This window comes from Malaclemys terrapin, chromosome 4 (genome assembly GCF_027887155.1).
Source record: "Malaclemys terrapin pileata isolate rMalTer1 chromosome 4, rMalTer1.hap1, whole genome shotgun sequence".
Lineage (NCBI taxonomy): Eukaryota > Metazoa > Chordata > Testudines > Emydidae > Malaclemys > Malaclemys terrapin.
Window position 1 is genome coordinate 96,962,119 of NC_071508.1, and position 17,469 is coordinate 96,979,587.

At 40.1% G+C, this 17,469-nt stretch overlaps 1 protein-coding gene across 2 annotated transcripts in view; it reads left to right on the plus strand.

The window, feature by feature from the left end:
* The window catches only part of LOC128836781 (formin-like), a 248,220-nt gene that overhangs the window by 127,647 nt on the left and 103,104 nt on the right, over positions 1-17,469 (plus strand). For both annotated transcript variants that reach the window (XM_054027364.1, XM_054027365.1), the window contains 2 exons: positions 2,360-2,448; positions 10,235-10,364. In XM_054027364.1, the coding sequence (XP_053883339.1) occupies positions 2,360-2,448; positions 10,235-10,364 (219 nt within the window). The remainder of the gene's footprint in view (positions 1-2,359; positions 2,449-10,234; positions 10,365-17,469) is intronic.

The window sequence follows — 17,469 nt, forward strand, 5'->3', positions numbered from 1 at the left end:
AAAAATTTCCCCACCAGTCGCTGTCCCAGTCCGTCAGGGTAAGCAGCTGGCGCGCCGGGACACTTTGTTTACTTAGGTTTACCTCCGTGCCTGCAGATGCTCGAGGTAAACAAACCATCTCGGCCCACCAGTGGCTCATCCTGGTGGCCTGGGAACCAAAGTTTGCTGACCCCTGAATAGGGTCAGCTTATGAACGGGTCATAACATTTTTTCCATTTTTACTTATCCATTTTGGGGGGGATCGGCTTATAAACGAACCGTCTTATGATCGAGTATATACAGTAAACATATCCAAAACAATCGGAGCTGGATTGAGATTAAACAAGTTGCAACAAAAAACATTGCATGACCTGTTGTCTTCTCCCCCAAAAAATATTGGCCTCCCACCACAGAGAGCCTGCTCCTCACTGTCTATATCTTCTCCCAGTCTATCCCACTTCTCCAGGTCTATATCGTACCTTGGGCAGACTTTTCCTTCCCCCTGCCCCCAGTTCACTTTTCCTTAGGTCATAGCCTGGGAGGGTGTCCCCTTTCCAGATCTTCACCCCCTCAAACGTTAAGACTACTTTTAAGGCATACTATGTGATTTGCTTTGTCTTGCCTTCCCCAGCCAACTATTCTACAACACAATACAGTGTGCAATAGCTTGTGTTTTTTCTTTCTATTTGGTAACCAGGAAGTTCTAGAGGGAGTTGAGTTATGAGGCAGAGTAACTGGCAGAGGAAGGGGAAGCAAAGCATCTACAGGACCCTGCAAGGAGATATCTTTGACCTTGAAGTGTTTAAGCTCTGGGAAGGAATATTCCCAAACTCACTGTGGGGAAGGGATTTTCTCCAATCCCTTTCTCTACTCTATAAAATGGGAAGGGAAATTTGAAAACATATGTTTAGGGGCTTATTGTGAAAACTGGAGCATAGGACGATTTGAAGGCCTTCTGTAATGTAAGATTTAGATCTTGGTGCACAGAGGTATTAATCTGCTATGCAATAGAATAAATTTGATTTTGTATTGTGACCTTCCTAAAACAGTATCACAAAATGCTTCATGGAATTAAATAATACAGGTGCAAAATTCAACTACAAAATGAAAATAGAGAAATAGTTCTGTGAATGTGATGATGGGTTTATAACAACTTTCTGTATTTATATCCTGCTGGCTCTGTCATGAGAGCACTTGCCGCTAAGGTGAGGGAAACAGCACTATAGGTGCAAACCCTGGCTAGGCTGTAGTTAGAGGGGAAAATACTCAGAAAAGTTCTTCAGTTGGATCCAGCCAAGATAAATATAATGACAAAACAGAGAAAATAAGTCTTGAATCACATAGGTGAGTAACATTAAAAGATATCAAGTGTTCTTCATAATTCAACTCTGTCTCCCAATCTGTATACTAAGTATCATTCCTGGGGGACATTGGAAAAATAGACTGTATAATGGTGACCATTTAAGAATGTTCTCATTTTAGCAGAGCCACAAAGTTCAGCTGCAGACCTCAATATCCCCTGAGTTTGGGACTGTTCGAGTCTAGAGTAGCGGTTTGGGCCTACCTCTCATTTTTTTAATAATAATTTTTCATGTTCCTGTATAGTGTCTTACAAGGGACACATAGGCAACTCAGAATTGTGTTATAAAGAAAATGAAATACAAATTATACTCTGTTGAATTGTACTCTATTGAATGTAAGCAGAAAGAAAAAATGTTTATCAACATCCCTTAGAGAGAGAAGGGGAATGCCCTATAGAAATAGTACAGAGTACCCTGTTCATCTTTAATATTACCCCACTTCTGCATGACAAAAACTTGTGTACATGTGGGAATGTGGAAAAGCAGTGACTTTTGGTAAGGAAGCCTGAACAAATTTAATTATATTGAATCAAGTCCTTACCAAATTTGGGGGAGAAAAAAAAAGCATTACTGGTAGAATAGGGGAGATTTACGCTAAAATGGATTACCAGAAACATGTTTTTAAAAAGCCAACTTAAGTAAAGCAGATGAAGGATTTGTTGAATAAGGCATGTTCTCAACTTTATCAAGAAACTTTATCAGACAAAAGAACCTGCATAATTGTTAAGTTATTACTGATATCAGGATGAGAATATATTTTACCAGTCACATTTTTATATCTTTGACCTTGAGCAAAAAACAATGGTATGAGTTTAGCATATAGATCCACTTTCACTCACACTAGTATATATAGAATACATGAAGTGAGGCTCTGTGCATTTTTAGGAGCATGTGTGATTTGGGGAAAGTAAGTAAAAAGAGAATGGGCGGAATTTTTAGAGATCAGCAAATAATAAGATGGGTTGATTGTATTTAAAAGGAAAGCTTCTCATTGCTAGTTTCTAATTACAATCACACAGAGAGCGCAAAAGGATGAACTGGAGAAAATAAAGCAGTATTATGAGACTTCAAAGGAAGAAGAACTGAAGCTCTTGGACAAACCAGAACAGTAAGATTTTTTTAAAATATTTTTCCATTATGCAGAATGGCCGTTGGCTAGGAGGTTGAGGGAGTGTAGGGACAGAATTCTGGCTGGTTAACACTTTTTAAAAATCCATATTTCAAGGGATGGTGTGAAAACTGATTACATTGTCCCTTTTTTTGATGTAGTGCATATAATGTTGCATTGACTGGGACCACTACAACAGATGAAATATACTGATTTTGCTACATGACCTTGAGCCAGTCACAATTTCTGTGCCTGCATGCTCTCATTTTTAAAATGCTTATCTTCCTCTCCTAGGCATCGAGCCTGAATTAATATTTGTAAAGCAGTGATGTGCTTGGATGGAAAGGTGCCATAGAAGTTGCTGTTATAATAAAACCTAAAAGCAAAACTCAAATCGTGCGAATTCCCAAATGGAATTATAATCCTATAATTCAGAATGAACCTATCTTTTATTAAAACAATGTATTTGATCCCAAATTTATGTCTAGCACTAGTTTCTGCTCCCTCCCTGCTGCTCCTTCCTCCTTACTGCTCTCCTCCCCGTCCACTGGCCTCCATCACACTCTCCTTACCACCTGTGTTCCCACACTGAGGCCCCTCAACTGCCTTGCTCTTTTCTACTCTTCACTATGCTGCTGCTCAGTCATCTTTGGTATAAGAGAGAGTGGGAGGAAACGTGTGGATGATGAAGGAGGAGTGTAGGCAGCAGAGATGGCATCTGAGAATGAGAGCTGGGACAACAGAAGGGATATTTTTTTATGCAGTTTCTTTAAGGCTGGAGGTTGGTGTTGGAGGGCAAAAAGATTTTTCTCCTTTCCCACCCTCAGAGCAAGCCAAGCAGCTGTTGCTGACATCTACATATTGGGGAATTGGTTAATGTCTGAGGATATGAATATCTCCCAAATATTAAAACCTCAGAATATGAATCTCCTTCAAAATTATATACAATCTTGTTCATCCATCCCTTGTCTTTGGGTTTTCATTGAACACACTCAGGTGAGCCCTGGTCTACAGCATGATACATTGTGACTATTTGATATTTCCCAGAGTTTAAATCTTTGGCAACCTATTTGCTATATCTCTGAGTGAAACAAATATAAGCACATTTTATGTCCTGGAAAATATGAATCACACTTAGTGTTCTGGAATTATAAGAGGCCATGTCAAATTTTGTACATCCTGGTGGGGAGAGGTTGGTCCACATTAGTCACCCTGTCAGTTTCATGCTATCATTGTTCTGTAGTTAAAAATAAGGCATTTTAAAGAAACCAATTATTGTTGGTAATTCCAAATAAAACGAAAAGTCTCCTTTTTCACCATCTAGTCTTTACCAAAACAGTTCTTATAATCCTTACCTAATTATCCCATCATTTCCCCTGTTATTGAGAGATGTTGATTAAGGAGACTTTTCTTTTTTAAATGTTGCTTTAAAATGAAATAATCAACCAGTGGTCAAGCATCAGGGCCTGCAGCTGAGCCTGGGACCAGTTATTTGACCTCAGCTGAACACATCGATAGACCAAACCTACTAGGCCTGCTCTGAAGCTAAGGAACAGCAGCCCTGGCTGCGGCTCAATGCTTTGCTCGCAGCTGCAACTGCTCCTGTTCATGCCTTGTTCGCAGCCTTGCTCCTGCCCTGCTCCCATCTGTTCCAGAACTGCTCTCCTGCTTGTTTCTTGACTCTGGCTCTGAGTCCAGCTCTGACCCCTAGGCTTGATCACCCACTGCTGCAACCACTAGGCCTGACCACCCACATCCCAGTCCGTGACAGTTTGAGCAGCATCCTCCTGAAAGAAGGGACAGCTTCTGCTAGAAGAATGGATGCTGCTAAGCCCAATGTCTCCCTGTCAGAGATAGTGAGTATCTTGCAGAACCTGCAGACTCAGGTTGCTGCCCTGCAGGCCTGGAGTGTGGCCCGCAGTTCCAACTCCAGCCACTCGAGAACCAAAAATTTCCCTGCTGGATGAGTTAGCTGGCGACTGCAGTAAGTTCCTCAAGTTTCTGAATTCTGCTGGCCCTATTTCTGTTGTGCCCTCAGTCATTCCCCCCATCCACTCCTGAGTAGAACTTATCATCAGGCTGCTGACCGGGGAGGCGTTGGCCTGGGCCTCTCCATTGCTGGAGAATACTAGTCCTCTCCTGAGCCAGTTGAGAATTTTTGTTCAAGCCATTGTGATGATTTTCAATGACCTCAGTCACGTGTGTATAAAAGAGGCTGCTCTCCAGGCATCGCTGCAGGGGCATTGTCCAGTTGCTAGTTATGCCTTGGAGTTTCGACACCTGGTAGCAGCCACCAAATGGAATGAGGTCATGCAGCACTAGCACTGAGCAGAAGTTCACCTTAAATGATGAGGTCAAAGACGAGCTGGTGCAGATGGAGCCTCTGACAGGTCCAGATGCCCTAACTGAACCGTGCATAAAAAATATATATAATATATAATAAAAAAAATAAACTAACAGCTGCCTGATGGAACGCCACCAAGTAAGAAGGTTAGCTTCCTGACCCTACCAGTTACTCTGACTCCAGCCAACCAACCTTCTGCTCCTTCCTCACAGCCTATGTCTATACAGGTTGACCACGCCAGTCCCTGCTTCTGTAACACAAAGAAAAACAGGCCTCAGGCCTATGCCTATACTGTGGGGAACTGGGACACTTAGCATTGATTTGCCCTGCAGAGGCCCAGTCTGCATCCCAGTCAGGAAGCACCGAGTTCCAGTAGGGGGTTGGCATTCTCCCCCTTGCTCTGATACCCTGCACCAAAATTTATCTGCTGGTACTCTGTCTCCTCAGGTAATTTAATGGACTTGAATTTGCTTGAGAGCATAATGTCATCACCAAGTGCAAAATTTCCCTGACTTAATAGTATCCATTGCTGGACCACTCCTCTCTTCAGGCCCTCACTCACCTATCTGCCCCTTAGACCCCTTCAGGGTCATCAAGAAATCCTTCAGTTCGGGTTGATCCATATGCCACATTCTCCTGTTCTCCTCTGTATTCCCTGGTTCATTGCCCATGATCCATGTATCTGCTTGCAGACTGACATGGTGCATTTTAGTTCACTATACTGCTGGGATCTTGCCTCCCAAAATCCAACCACAGACATAAATGTTCTGCTTCTCTGCCCATCTCCCAGGAGATTTCAAAACAAGTGGGTTAGTCCAAAAGGATCCTTTGCAACAATTATGGTCTCCCCAACAGTCCTGGTACCTGTGATACCTGTCAAATATCAAGACTTCACTAACATATTTGACAAAAAGAAAGCTGACATCTTGCTACCTCACTGTATATATGACTGCCCTGTTGACCTCCAACCTGGAGCAGCAATCCCTTTTGGGTGTATCTATTCCCTCTCAGAAAATGAGTTATCGGCTTTTTGAAGCTATCTCCAAGAAAACCTGCAAAGCGGGTTCATCCATCTCTCCAAGTCCTCAACCAGGGCTTTTCTTTTCTTTGTGAGTAAGAAGGATGGCTTCCTGTGGCCTTGTGTGGATTAACAGCCATTAAACAATGTTGCAATCCAGAACCAGTACCCCTTACCAATGAACTCTTTGAGAGACTCTGCTCCACCAAGGTCTTCACCAAGTTGGACCTTTGTGGAGCTTGTAACCCAGCTCGGATTAGACTTGTACAACACTCTGGTGACTTTACAGTGCTTCATTCATGATCTCTTAAGGGACATGCTGGATCCATTTGTGGTTATCTACCTCAATGATATCCTCATTTTTACTGAGCATCTGATCAACATGTATGCTGAATCTTAGAAAGATTCTGCTGAAACCACTTATAGGTGATGCTCAAGAAGTGTGAATTTGACCAGGACGTGACTGAATTCCTGGGGCATATTGTTTTCCTCAAGGGACTAACTATGGACCCATGCAAGGTGGCATCCATGTCATGGTTGATTTCCTAAGTAAGATGGTGCACTTTGTTCCGTGCCATGCCTTCAGAAACAACATGTCTCTTCCTAGAGAATGTCTTCCATTACCATGGATCACCAACTGGCCTCATGTCAGATCAGAGCTCCTGTTCATCTCCCCTTTTTGGTGGGTATTTCTAAGATTTCTTGGCATAAGTCCCTTTTCTGCTTATCACCTGCAAATCAATGGATGACCAGAACATATCAGCCAGATTCTAGAATGGTATCTTCACTGTTTTTTGAATTATTAATTTTCCTTGTGGAATTTGCCTACAATAATGCAACCCACGCAAAGTCCATTCTTGTTTTCATCCAGACATACCCACGAGTTCCCAGGTACATACCACCATGGACTTGGCTACACACTTGCTCGAAGTGCACCGAGAACTCAAGAAAAATTTAAGATCTGATAAAGAAGCTTATAGCACCATGCTAGCCAGGGCCACCAGACTGCCCCAACCCTGTTGTAGGGACAGAGTTTGGTTATCGACCTAGAATCTTAAAGCCCATCAGCCAAACTGGATTACCAGTACCTGGGCCATTTTGTTGGAACAGATCAATCCAATAACATGCAGTCTGCAGCTACCCGAGTCCCTAAAGATCCATCCTGTATTTCATATCTTCCTTCTACAGCCTTAAACTGAGAATCCCTTCCTGAACCGCTCCAACCCACTTCCACCATCCATAACCATTTGAGGGCAGGAGGAAATATTTGATCTGATGAATTCTTTCCTCCTAGTGAGTTGGGGGGAAACTCCAGTACCTGGTGGACTGGGAAGGCTACAGTCCAGACGACCAGTCCAGGGAAATTGTGGAGAACATCTGTGCTGAGCATGGGACCAGTTAGTTAACCTAAGCTGAAAGCCTTCATTGACTGGACACCCTGATTGGCTGAGAGGTGTCACCAGGCCTTCTCTTTAGCCCAGCATCTGTACCAGGCCAGAACCTGCTCCCTAAAATTCAAAGGTATCTTGATAAATTGGAGAAGTGGGCTACAGACACAAAATGAAAGACAAAATGATAGACAAATGTAAGTGCTACATTTAGAGGAGAAAAACCAAATTCATAAATACAGAATGAGGGATAACTAGCTTGGCTGCAGCACTGCTGAGAAGGATCTAGGACTTGAGGTTGATCACAACCGCAACATGAGTCAGCAATGGGATGCTGTTGAAAAAAAAAAAGGTAAATGCAGTTTTTGGTTGCATTAACAGCCTTGTTCCCAGCTGTACTTGGTTCCTGACTCTGGCTCTGGTCTTCGGTGCTGTTTCTGGCCTCCGATTGCCGCTCCAACTAGTCCTGACCACCCTCTGCTTTGACCACTAGGCCTGACTGCCCACACCATTGTCCATAACACCAGTGATGCTCTTACATCAGTTTTATAAGCCATTCAAAATACTCCACTTTCTGGAAACTCAATAAATCAATTGTGCTGTTATGACTATCCACTCAGTCTCAATAAATGCGGACCAGGGGCTTTTGTTGGAACTACATTAAGCATATTCATCCCACAAAAGATTAAGCACACAAGAGTTCCAACCTTGTATTTGCAGATTAAATTAGTTACTGCGGGACATAAACCTGACTGCATTTTCATTGGTAAGGCTCAAAGCACAGTTAAAAATGAAATGCCATATTTGTAAAATGGTTACAAATGGTAGGTAACATTATGGATTAAAGTACTGTAAGTGTTGGGCTGAATTCAGTGCAGTCTAAAAGAGGCTTTTGCTAATCTTAAATGTTTTGAAATTCCAGAGAAACAGAAAGCTTTCCTGATATCAATAATGGTCTCCTGCACATGTGATTTTCATTTGTTTTGCTGGCATGTTATATTTGCTATTGCTGACGTACACTGTAAATATATCTTAGCAGTATTGCAGTGTGCCCCTAAATTATGTTTCTTGATAATAAAATTGTTAAAATGCTAATATTCATTAGAGTTGAAAAGATTTATATGTGTAATTGACCACAACATGGGGCCTTGTCTGAGGGACACAGATGCTCTAGCTTCTTTCCAAGTATTGCATTTTGGCTGAAATGTAATCTTCCTGTAGTTCTAGCTAGTACTAAATCATTGCTAGACAGGGAAATGGGAGCAAAATGCAATTTGGGGCTTTATTGCTGACCATGTTATTGACCACAGTAAGTAGAGAACGATCATTTGTTTGAAGGTAAAATATTTGCTTCCCCCCAAATTATGACACTGAGTCCTCGTTCTCCCCTCTCTTACACGGATGTCTCCATTGACATCAGTGGTGGTCCTTTTGACTTTTACTGGCATGAGAAGAGACAAAATGATAGACAATTTTGTTTCAAATTATTCACTAAACTTGATGTTTTTAGAATGTGAATAAATATAAACTGGTACATTATTTCTTGGTAAAAATGATTATTTCATTGTCTTTTAATTCAATGGATGCTATGATTTATATATAGTTACAGTATGATGGGCTTTGGCCCTGATTCAGAATTACACTAAGCCCCTTTCTACAGCACTCTGTCAGGGTAAAGGAGCCATCACGTGGGTATACATTTTATATAAGCTTTCTTTAAGGTATCTTTTCACTGCCAGGGTAGAGTACATGATATTAAAACCCTCTGTGCTTACTGTAGATCATCAGTAGAATGTTGTACTAAGGGCCATCAAAAAGTTACATTAGGTCAATGGGGCACTCCATCATATCTTGAAGTTAGCCAGACGCTTACCTTTCTTAACCCCAAGCTACAATTAATGAGTGAACCCAGCATTCTGTCCTCTTCAAAACTTTATCCAGTACCCTTTTGCATTAATTTACACTTCTTTCTTTGGTTTTTGACTTTGATAGATAATCCAACCTGCATTTTATACAAAAGTAGTCTGCCTGAATTGTTGTGATGTCATCATTAAAAAAACTCTATTTACCAAATGATACTGTAAAGTTATCATATTCATTTCATATTCAACATCATGGGAAAACTGTGATATCCAAGATAACCCTAAGTGGAAACTGTTGGTAAAGATGAGCCTTAATTACAATATAGGGTGGATCATTCCACAGATTCAGACTATAGATTTTTGTTTTAAGTAACCGGGTATTGTCACTAATCCATTCCTTTATTTCAAAATAACAAAATGTTCTGTGAGATGCTCCATTGTCTCCTTTTTTTCCTGAGTTATGTCAGGCTAATCATATTTTATAATTTGCACCTTTAAACCCTGAATCACTTGGTTCATTTGCTGGATCTTTTAAATCTCCGCAATGGCTATCCTATGGTGAGGTGACCAGAACAGAGCACAGTATCAAGGAATTTCAAATGAAGAGTAGTCAGGAAAATGAAACCAGTCATGCACCTCATTCCTGCCATGTGGTGTTAAAGTCCTGCCCATGTTAATTTAGGCATCTCCTTTGCCCTTAGCTTGTCCTTTGTGGCCCCTTAGCAGAGGTGCACCAACATTTTGGGAAACATTTGGCTAAATGATCTAAAGAGTATTTTTCTATTTTTAATTGTTGTTATCCTGTTATACTCTTTATTTAGCAATACACCAAACAATCAAACTGATAAACCGATGTACAGAGCTGTTTTCATCCAGTAGAGGGCAGTGTTTCTCTCACACACAAGCCTGTCCATAGAGTACAGAAATCTCCAGTTTGCAGATCCTTCTGTTTGTCACCAACAAGCTTTGATAATATGTCTCATCTATTCTCTAATGTTGTGCAAAAGATCATGAAATATTATTTTGTTCCATCATATTTCATTTACAATTCAAATAAAGAAAGATTGCTTTATGTATGTGCTTTCTTTGACACTATTACTCTGACATGTTATATTATAACAAAAGATGTGAAATGTAAAGATTTGGTATTACAGTGTAGTTCTTATTTTCGCAGATTTTTGTATGAGTTATCCCAGATCCCCAATTTTGCAGAACGTGCCCAATGTATAATCTTCCAATCTGTTTTCTCTGAGGGGATAACCTCAGTGCATCGTAAAGTGGATGTTATTACTCGTGCTTCTAAGGTAGGTTCTGCCAGTCTAATGAAAGCCAATCACAAATTAAGTTTATTTAAAATACTATGTATTTCTTTGCTTCCTAAAGCTAATTCAGGTATAATATAAATACTTCAGCTGTTTCATTAACTTTGCAGGCATTAAAAAGCACTATATGGTTCTTACATAGCAACGTTTCCTTCCAGCAGAAGAGCAGATTTTAATTAACTTTCATAGTGCCAGTCATTTCATGTAAAATGATAGATATTTTCAGTAAAGAAATTGCAAATGTTGCAAAACCGAGCAGAGTCTTACAGTGACACAGAGATCAGCATCAAAGCCAACTTTAATAAATGAGTTAAACTAGATCAGTAAAACTCTAGAAATAAATAAATAAATACCTTTTAGAAGAAAAAGAATGGGTTCCTAGATGTTACAGTAATTGAAATAGTTGATTATGATGATTAGAAGAAAACCTAAACAGTGAATGGCAACCACGGGCATTCATGCAAAAGGCCAGCGTAGTAAATTGTCTGGCCTACCATAAGAAGAGCCTCTTCTGAACTACCTGCCACCCCACTCCACCTGTGGATGGAAGAGCAAGGTGAAATCGACAGGATCTGTTTTTGGATTTTTTGCTCTGCTCACATGTTGGCGAAGTGGATTTGGAGGTGCTTTAGAGGGAAGAGAGTATAACGTGTGGGGAAAGTGAAGAGTCTGGAGATGGGGATAAAGTGAGAATTTAAGAGGAAAATGAGCCCAAAAAACCCCAATTCAAATGAGGAAACAAGTCAAAAAAGAGGAAATAACAGTGTAGAAGAGACTAGTGTAAATATGGTTGTACCTGTGACATCACTGAAATGTTGTGAACTGAAAACAAAGCTCCCGCCGCACTCAAATGTCTCAAAAAATGTTTTGTATTTATTTGCAGCACTCATATCAGAAATGTTGCCAAACTGTATTCTGCCATGGATTTAAAACAAAAACACTTAGGTACTCCAAAAAAACAAGTTATCTTTCTTAAAACCTTAGGGAAGTTAAAAACAAACAAGATTTCACACAGTATTTCCAACTAGTAATAAAAACAATGATATTGTGTGTTTATATGGTGCTTCCTGTCGAGTGTGCATTACAAACAATGAAGTAAGACCCGTAGAATTTCTGAGGTAGGGAAATAGTGTTACTCCCACTTTACTTATGGGGAACTGAGGCAGAAAGCATCTGATTCACATTTATACTAAGGACACCACTCTGTCAAGGTTAAGGGGCTTATTACTTTTCACTCACTTTAAGGTCCTTTTACAGTACCAGGGTGGTAACAAATGGCCTTGTGTAAATAAGAATCAGGGCCATGGAGTTTGAATGGCTTCCCCAAAGTTACAGAGCAATTCTAAAGCAGACTTGGGAATAGCATCCAGGTTTCTTGACTCCCACTCACTTTCTCTCCTACCTTTTTCCCTTTCTTCTGATTTTTCCCCAAGCAAGTGAAGTGTGGTCCACTGAATGCAAAATCAGGGCAGGTGTCTCTGCCTTATCCCTTACAGTGTACCCATTTTGTAATCAACTTCTCTCACCATTTATCTCACCACTGAATTTATTCTTCTGCTTTCTGGACTCAAGTTTCAGTTTTTAATGCCTAGGAGGGATAGTTTTCAGAGTAGCAGCCGTGTTAGTCTGTATTCGCAAAAAGAACAGGAGTACTTGTGGCACCTTAGAGACTAACAAATTTATTTGAGCATAAGCTTTCGTGGGCTACAGCCCACTTCATCGGATGCATACAATGGAACATATAGTAAGGAGAGATATATACACATACAGAGAACATGAAAAGGTGGGAGTTGTCCTACCAATTCTAAGAGGCTAATTAATTAAGAGAAAAAACTTTTGTAGTGATAATCAAGATATAGCCCATTACAGACAGTTTGACAAGAGGTGTGAGAATACTTAACATGGGGAAAGAGATTCAATGTGTGTAATGGCTCAGCTATTCCCAGTTTTTATTCAAGCCTAACTTGATGGTGTCTAATTTGCATATTAATTCAAGTTCAGCAGTTTCTCGTTGGAGTCTGTTTTTGAAGTGTGTGTTTACCTGGAGGCCATTCATTATCCATACTACCTTTAGGCCCTTTCTTCTTCTTCTTCTTCTTTTTTTTAAGCAATTTAAAATGGTTACCGCCAGACTGTGGCTTGCCCTGCCTACCTCCCATATGGTGCACTGGGTATAGACCCACTGTAACCCACACACCTTCTGGGTGTGGTGTTCTGTCCCATCTGGTGGCACGGAGACCACTTAAAGAGAGAGATAAAATGAGTCTGCTCTACAGCCTTAGCTAACAGGAAGTTGGCTTTTAGCTCATGCTGTAGACTCATGCACTAAGCTCCTGATGACCGGGGTCTGTCGGCGTTACACCAGCACAGCTTATTCTCTCCCTAAAGCAGCAGGGAAACTGGGGTGGGAGATTGATTGTGACTCCCTGAGTCTGCTCCAGGTGCGGAATAATAATCCAGTGCCCCTTAGTCTGGGCAGATGGCAAACTAACAATAAATCCCTTCCTTATTAACATATTTGAAATGGCTACTCTGTTGTGCAGTATTTTCCTCTCATAATTTTTTTGAGTAAGAACATCTGCATCATTTTGTGTCACCTTCATAGTACAAGATACTATACATTGTACTTCATATGGATTAATACAAAATTAAAGATAACATCTCAGAAGGAGAAGACACAATCTATTCAATTTCTTCCCTTTAGAGTTTGTTTTTAGGTTCCTGTCTTTGTGCTTTAAAAATAAAATCTCTTTTAAAAAAATATATGCCTGTATTACTACAGTCTAGGGAGTGATTGGTCTGCCATGTAAATACTGTTTAGCATTTTGATAAATAATAATTTATATAATACACCAGGTTATAGACTGTTATATATTTCATTTTCCATGTCCATTTCATGCACAAAACACATCATGGATGTGGATTGGACAGAGACTTCTCTTAGAGGAGAGTCTATTGATAGAGATTCTCTAGGTTATAGTCAGGAACAGAGAATGGAAGAGAATACTGTAAGGGCCAGATCAGATGAGAAACATTCACATAAAGAATCTGGCACATCAGAAAAGGGCAGACAGATAAATAGTGACAAGTTTTTAAAGTGCTTATACACAAATGCTAGAAGTCTAAATAATAAGATGGGTGAACTAGAGTGCCTCGTGATAAAGGAGGATATTGATATAATAGGCATCACAGAAACCTGGTGGACTGAGGACAATCAATGGGACACAATCATTCCGGGGTACAAAATATATCGGAAAGACAGAACAGGTCATGCGAGGGGGGAGGGGGAGGAGTGGCACTATATGTGAAGGAAAATGTAGACTCAAATGAAGTAAAAATCCTAAGTGAATCCACATGTTCCATAGAATCTCTATGGATAGTAATTTCATTCTCTAATAAGAATATAACATTAAGGATCTATTATCGACCACCTGACCAGGACAGTGATAGTGATGATGAAATGCTAAGGGAAATTAGAGAGGCTATCAAAATTAAGAACTCAATAATAGTGGGGGATTTCAATTATCCCCATATTGACTGGGAACATGTCACCTCAGGACAAAATGCAGAGACAAAATTTCTCAATACTTTAAATGCCTGCTTCTTGGAGCAGCTGGTACGGGAACCCACAAGGGGGAGAGGCAACTCTAGATTTAGTCCTGAGTGGAGTGCAGGAGCTGGTTCAAGAGGAGGTAATAACAGGACCGCTTGGAAATAGTGACCATAATATAATAACATTTAACAACCCTGTCGTGGGAAGAACATCTCAACAGCCCAACACTGTGGCATTTAATTTCAAAAAGGGGAACTATGCAAAAATGAGGGGGTTAGTTAAACAGAAATTAAAAGGTACAGTGACTAAAGTGAAATCCCTGCAAGCTACATGGGTGCTTTTTAAAGACACCATAATAGAGGCCCAACTTAAATGTATACCCCAAATTAAGAAACACGGTTTAAAAAAAGCCACCGTGGCTTAACAACCATGTAAAAGAAGCAGTGAGAGATTAAAAGACTTCCTTTAAAAGTGGAAGTCAAATCCTAGCGAGGTAAATAGAAAGGAGCATAAACACTGCCAAATTAAGTGTAAAAATGTAATAAGAAAAGCCAAAGAGAAGTTTGAAGAACGGCTAGCCAAAAACTCAAAAGGTAATAACAAAATGTTTTTTAAGTAAATCAGAAGCAGGAAGCCTGCTAAACAACCAGTGGGGCGGGCTCCTCAATGATAGAGATAGAAAAGGAGCACTTAAAGACGATAAAGTCATTGCGGAAAAACTAAACGAATTCTTTGCTTCACTCTTCACGGCTGAGGATGTTAGGGAGATTCCCAAACCTGAGCTGGCTTTTGTAGGTGACAAATCTGAGGAACTGTAACAGATTGAAGTGTCACAAGAGGAAGTTTTGGAATTAATTGATAAGCTTAACATTAACAAGTCACCGGGACCAGATGGCATTCACCCGAGAGTTCTGAAAGAACTCAAATGTGAAATTGCAGAACTATTAAGTAGGGTTTGTAATCTGTCTTTTAAATCGGCTTCTGTACCCAATGACTGTAAGATAGCTAATGTAACGCCAATATTTAAAAAGGGCTCTAGAGGTGATCCCGGCAATTACAGACCGGGGTCTAACGTCGGTACCGGGCAAATTAGTCGAAACAATAGTAAAGAATAAAATTGTCAGACACATAGAAGAACATAAATTGTTGGGCAAAAGTCAACATGGTTTCTCTATTACAGTTCTTTGTAGGGGTCAACAAACATGTGGACAAGGGGGATCCAGTGGACATAGTGTACTTAGATTTCCAGAAAGCCTTTGACAAGGTCCCTCACCAAAGGCTCTTACGTAAATTAAGTTGTCATGGGATAAAAAGGAAGGCCCTTTCATGGATTGAGAACTGGTTAAAAGTCAGGGAACAAAGGGTAGGAATCAAGGGTAAATTCTCAGAATGGAGAGGGTTAAGTAGTGGTGTTCCCCAAGGGTCAGTCCTAGGACCAATCCTATTCAACTTATTCATAAACGATCTGGGGAAAGGGGTAAAAAGTGAGGTGGCAAAGTTTGCAGATGATACTAAACTGCTCAAGATAGTTAAGACCAAAGCAGACTGTGAAGACCTTCAAAAGATCTCACAAAACTAAGTGATTGGACAACAAAATGGCAAATGAAATTTAATGTGGATAAATGTAAAGTAATGCACATTGGAAAAAATAACCCCAACTATACATACAATATGATGGGGGCTAATTTAGCTATAACAAATCAGGAAAAAGATCTTGGAGTCATGGTGGATAGTTCTCTGAAGATGTCCACGCAGTGTGCAGAGGCGGTCAAAAAAGCAAACAGGATGTTAGGAATCATTAAAAAGGGGATAGAGAAGAAGACGGAGAATGTATTATTGCCCTTATATAAATCAATGGTACGCCCACATCTTGAATACTGCATACAGATGTGGTCTCAAAAAAGATATACTGGCACTAGAAAAGGTTCAGAGAAGGGCAACTAAAATGATTAGGGGTTTGGAGAGGGTCCCTTATAAGGAGAGATTAAAGAGGCGAGGACTTTCCATCTTGGAAAAGAGGAGACAAAGGGGGGATATGATAGAGGTATATAAAATTATGAGTGATGTGGAGAAAGTAGATAAGGAAAAGTTATTTACTTATTCCCATAATACAAGAACTCGGGGTCACCAAATGAAATTAATGGGCAGCAGGTTTAAAACAAATAAAAGGAAGTTCTTCTTCACACAGAGCACAGTCAACTTGTGGAATTCCTTACCTGAGGAGGTTGTGAAGGCTAGGACTATAACAGGGTTTAAAACAGAACTGGATAAATTCATGGAGGTTAAGTCCATTAATGGCTATTAGCCAGGATGGGTAAGGAATGGTGTCTCTAGCCTCTGTTTGTCAGAGGGTGGAGATGGATGGCACGAGAGAGATCACTTGATCATTACCTGTTAGGTTCACTCCCTCTGGGGCACCTGGCATTGGGCACTGTCGGTAGACAGGATACTGGGCTAGATGGACCTTTGGTCTGACCCAGTACGGCCGTTCTTATGTTCTTATCACTTTAACCTAGTGATGGGCCAAAATTGTAATCTTGAATCCAAACAGCAACCTCTTGGCCCATTTCTGTTTTACACAGGCAAACAACTGTGTTCTTACATTGGTATAGTATCTCTTTCCAATATTTCTGAAAGAAATTCATTGTGTGACTCAGAACCTACATGTAGAACTAGGTGAAATTTTTCAGCTTAAACTATTTCTGACAAAAAATGCAGATTTGGTGACACTGAAACATTTTGTGGCTTAATTTGATTTCACCAAATTGTTTTGGTTGTAAAAAAAAACTTTAAAAAAAAATCAAAATGTTTCACTTTGACATTTCCTAAATGAAACATTTTGATTTTTAAATTCAAAACTGTTTTGAAATTTTTTTCAGCTTTATTTTTTAATACGTAAACATTAAAAATGCTCAGAATAATGTTTTATTTTGGATCAAATGAAATGTTTGACCCAGAACAAAATTTTTTTTCAACTTTTCTTTTTGGTGAAATTTTCAAACATTTTAATTTTCAGTTTGACCCCCAAATGATTTTTTTTTTTTTTTGAATTGCCAACAAACCAAAAAATCCACTTTTATGTTGAATTCTAGCATGGAGAAAATTCTTATGTAGCCGAGAAAATTAGATTTTAAAATATGAGAATCATAGAATATCAGGGTTGGAAGAGACCTCAGGAGGATCTAGTCCAATCCAACTAAATCATCCCAGCCAGGGCTTTGTCAAGCCAGACCCTAAAAACCTCTAAGGATGGAGATTCCACCAGCTCCCTAGGTAACCCATTCCAGTGCTTCACCACCCTCCTAGTGAAATAGTTTTTCCTAATATCCAACCTAAACCTCCCCCACTGCAACTTGAGACCATTATTTCTTGTTTTGACATCTGCCACCACTTTGAACAGCCTAGCTCCATGCTCTTTGGAAACCCCCTCCCCCTTCAGGTAGTTGAAGGCTGCTATCAAATGCCCCCTCACTCTTCTCTTCTACAGACTAAATAAGCCCAGTTCCCTCAGCCTCTCCTCATAAGTCATGTGCA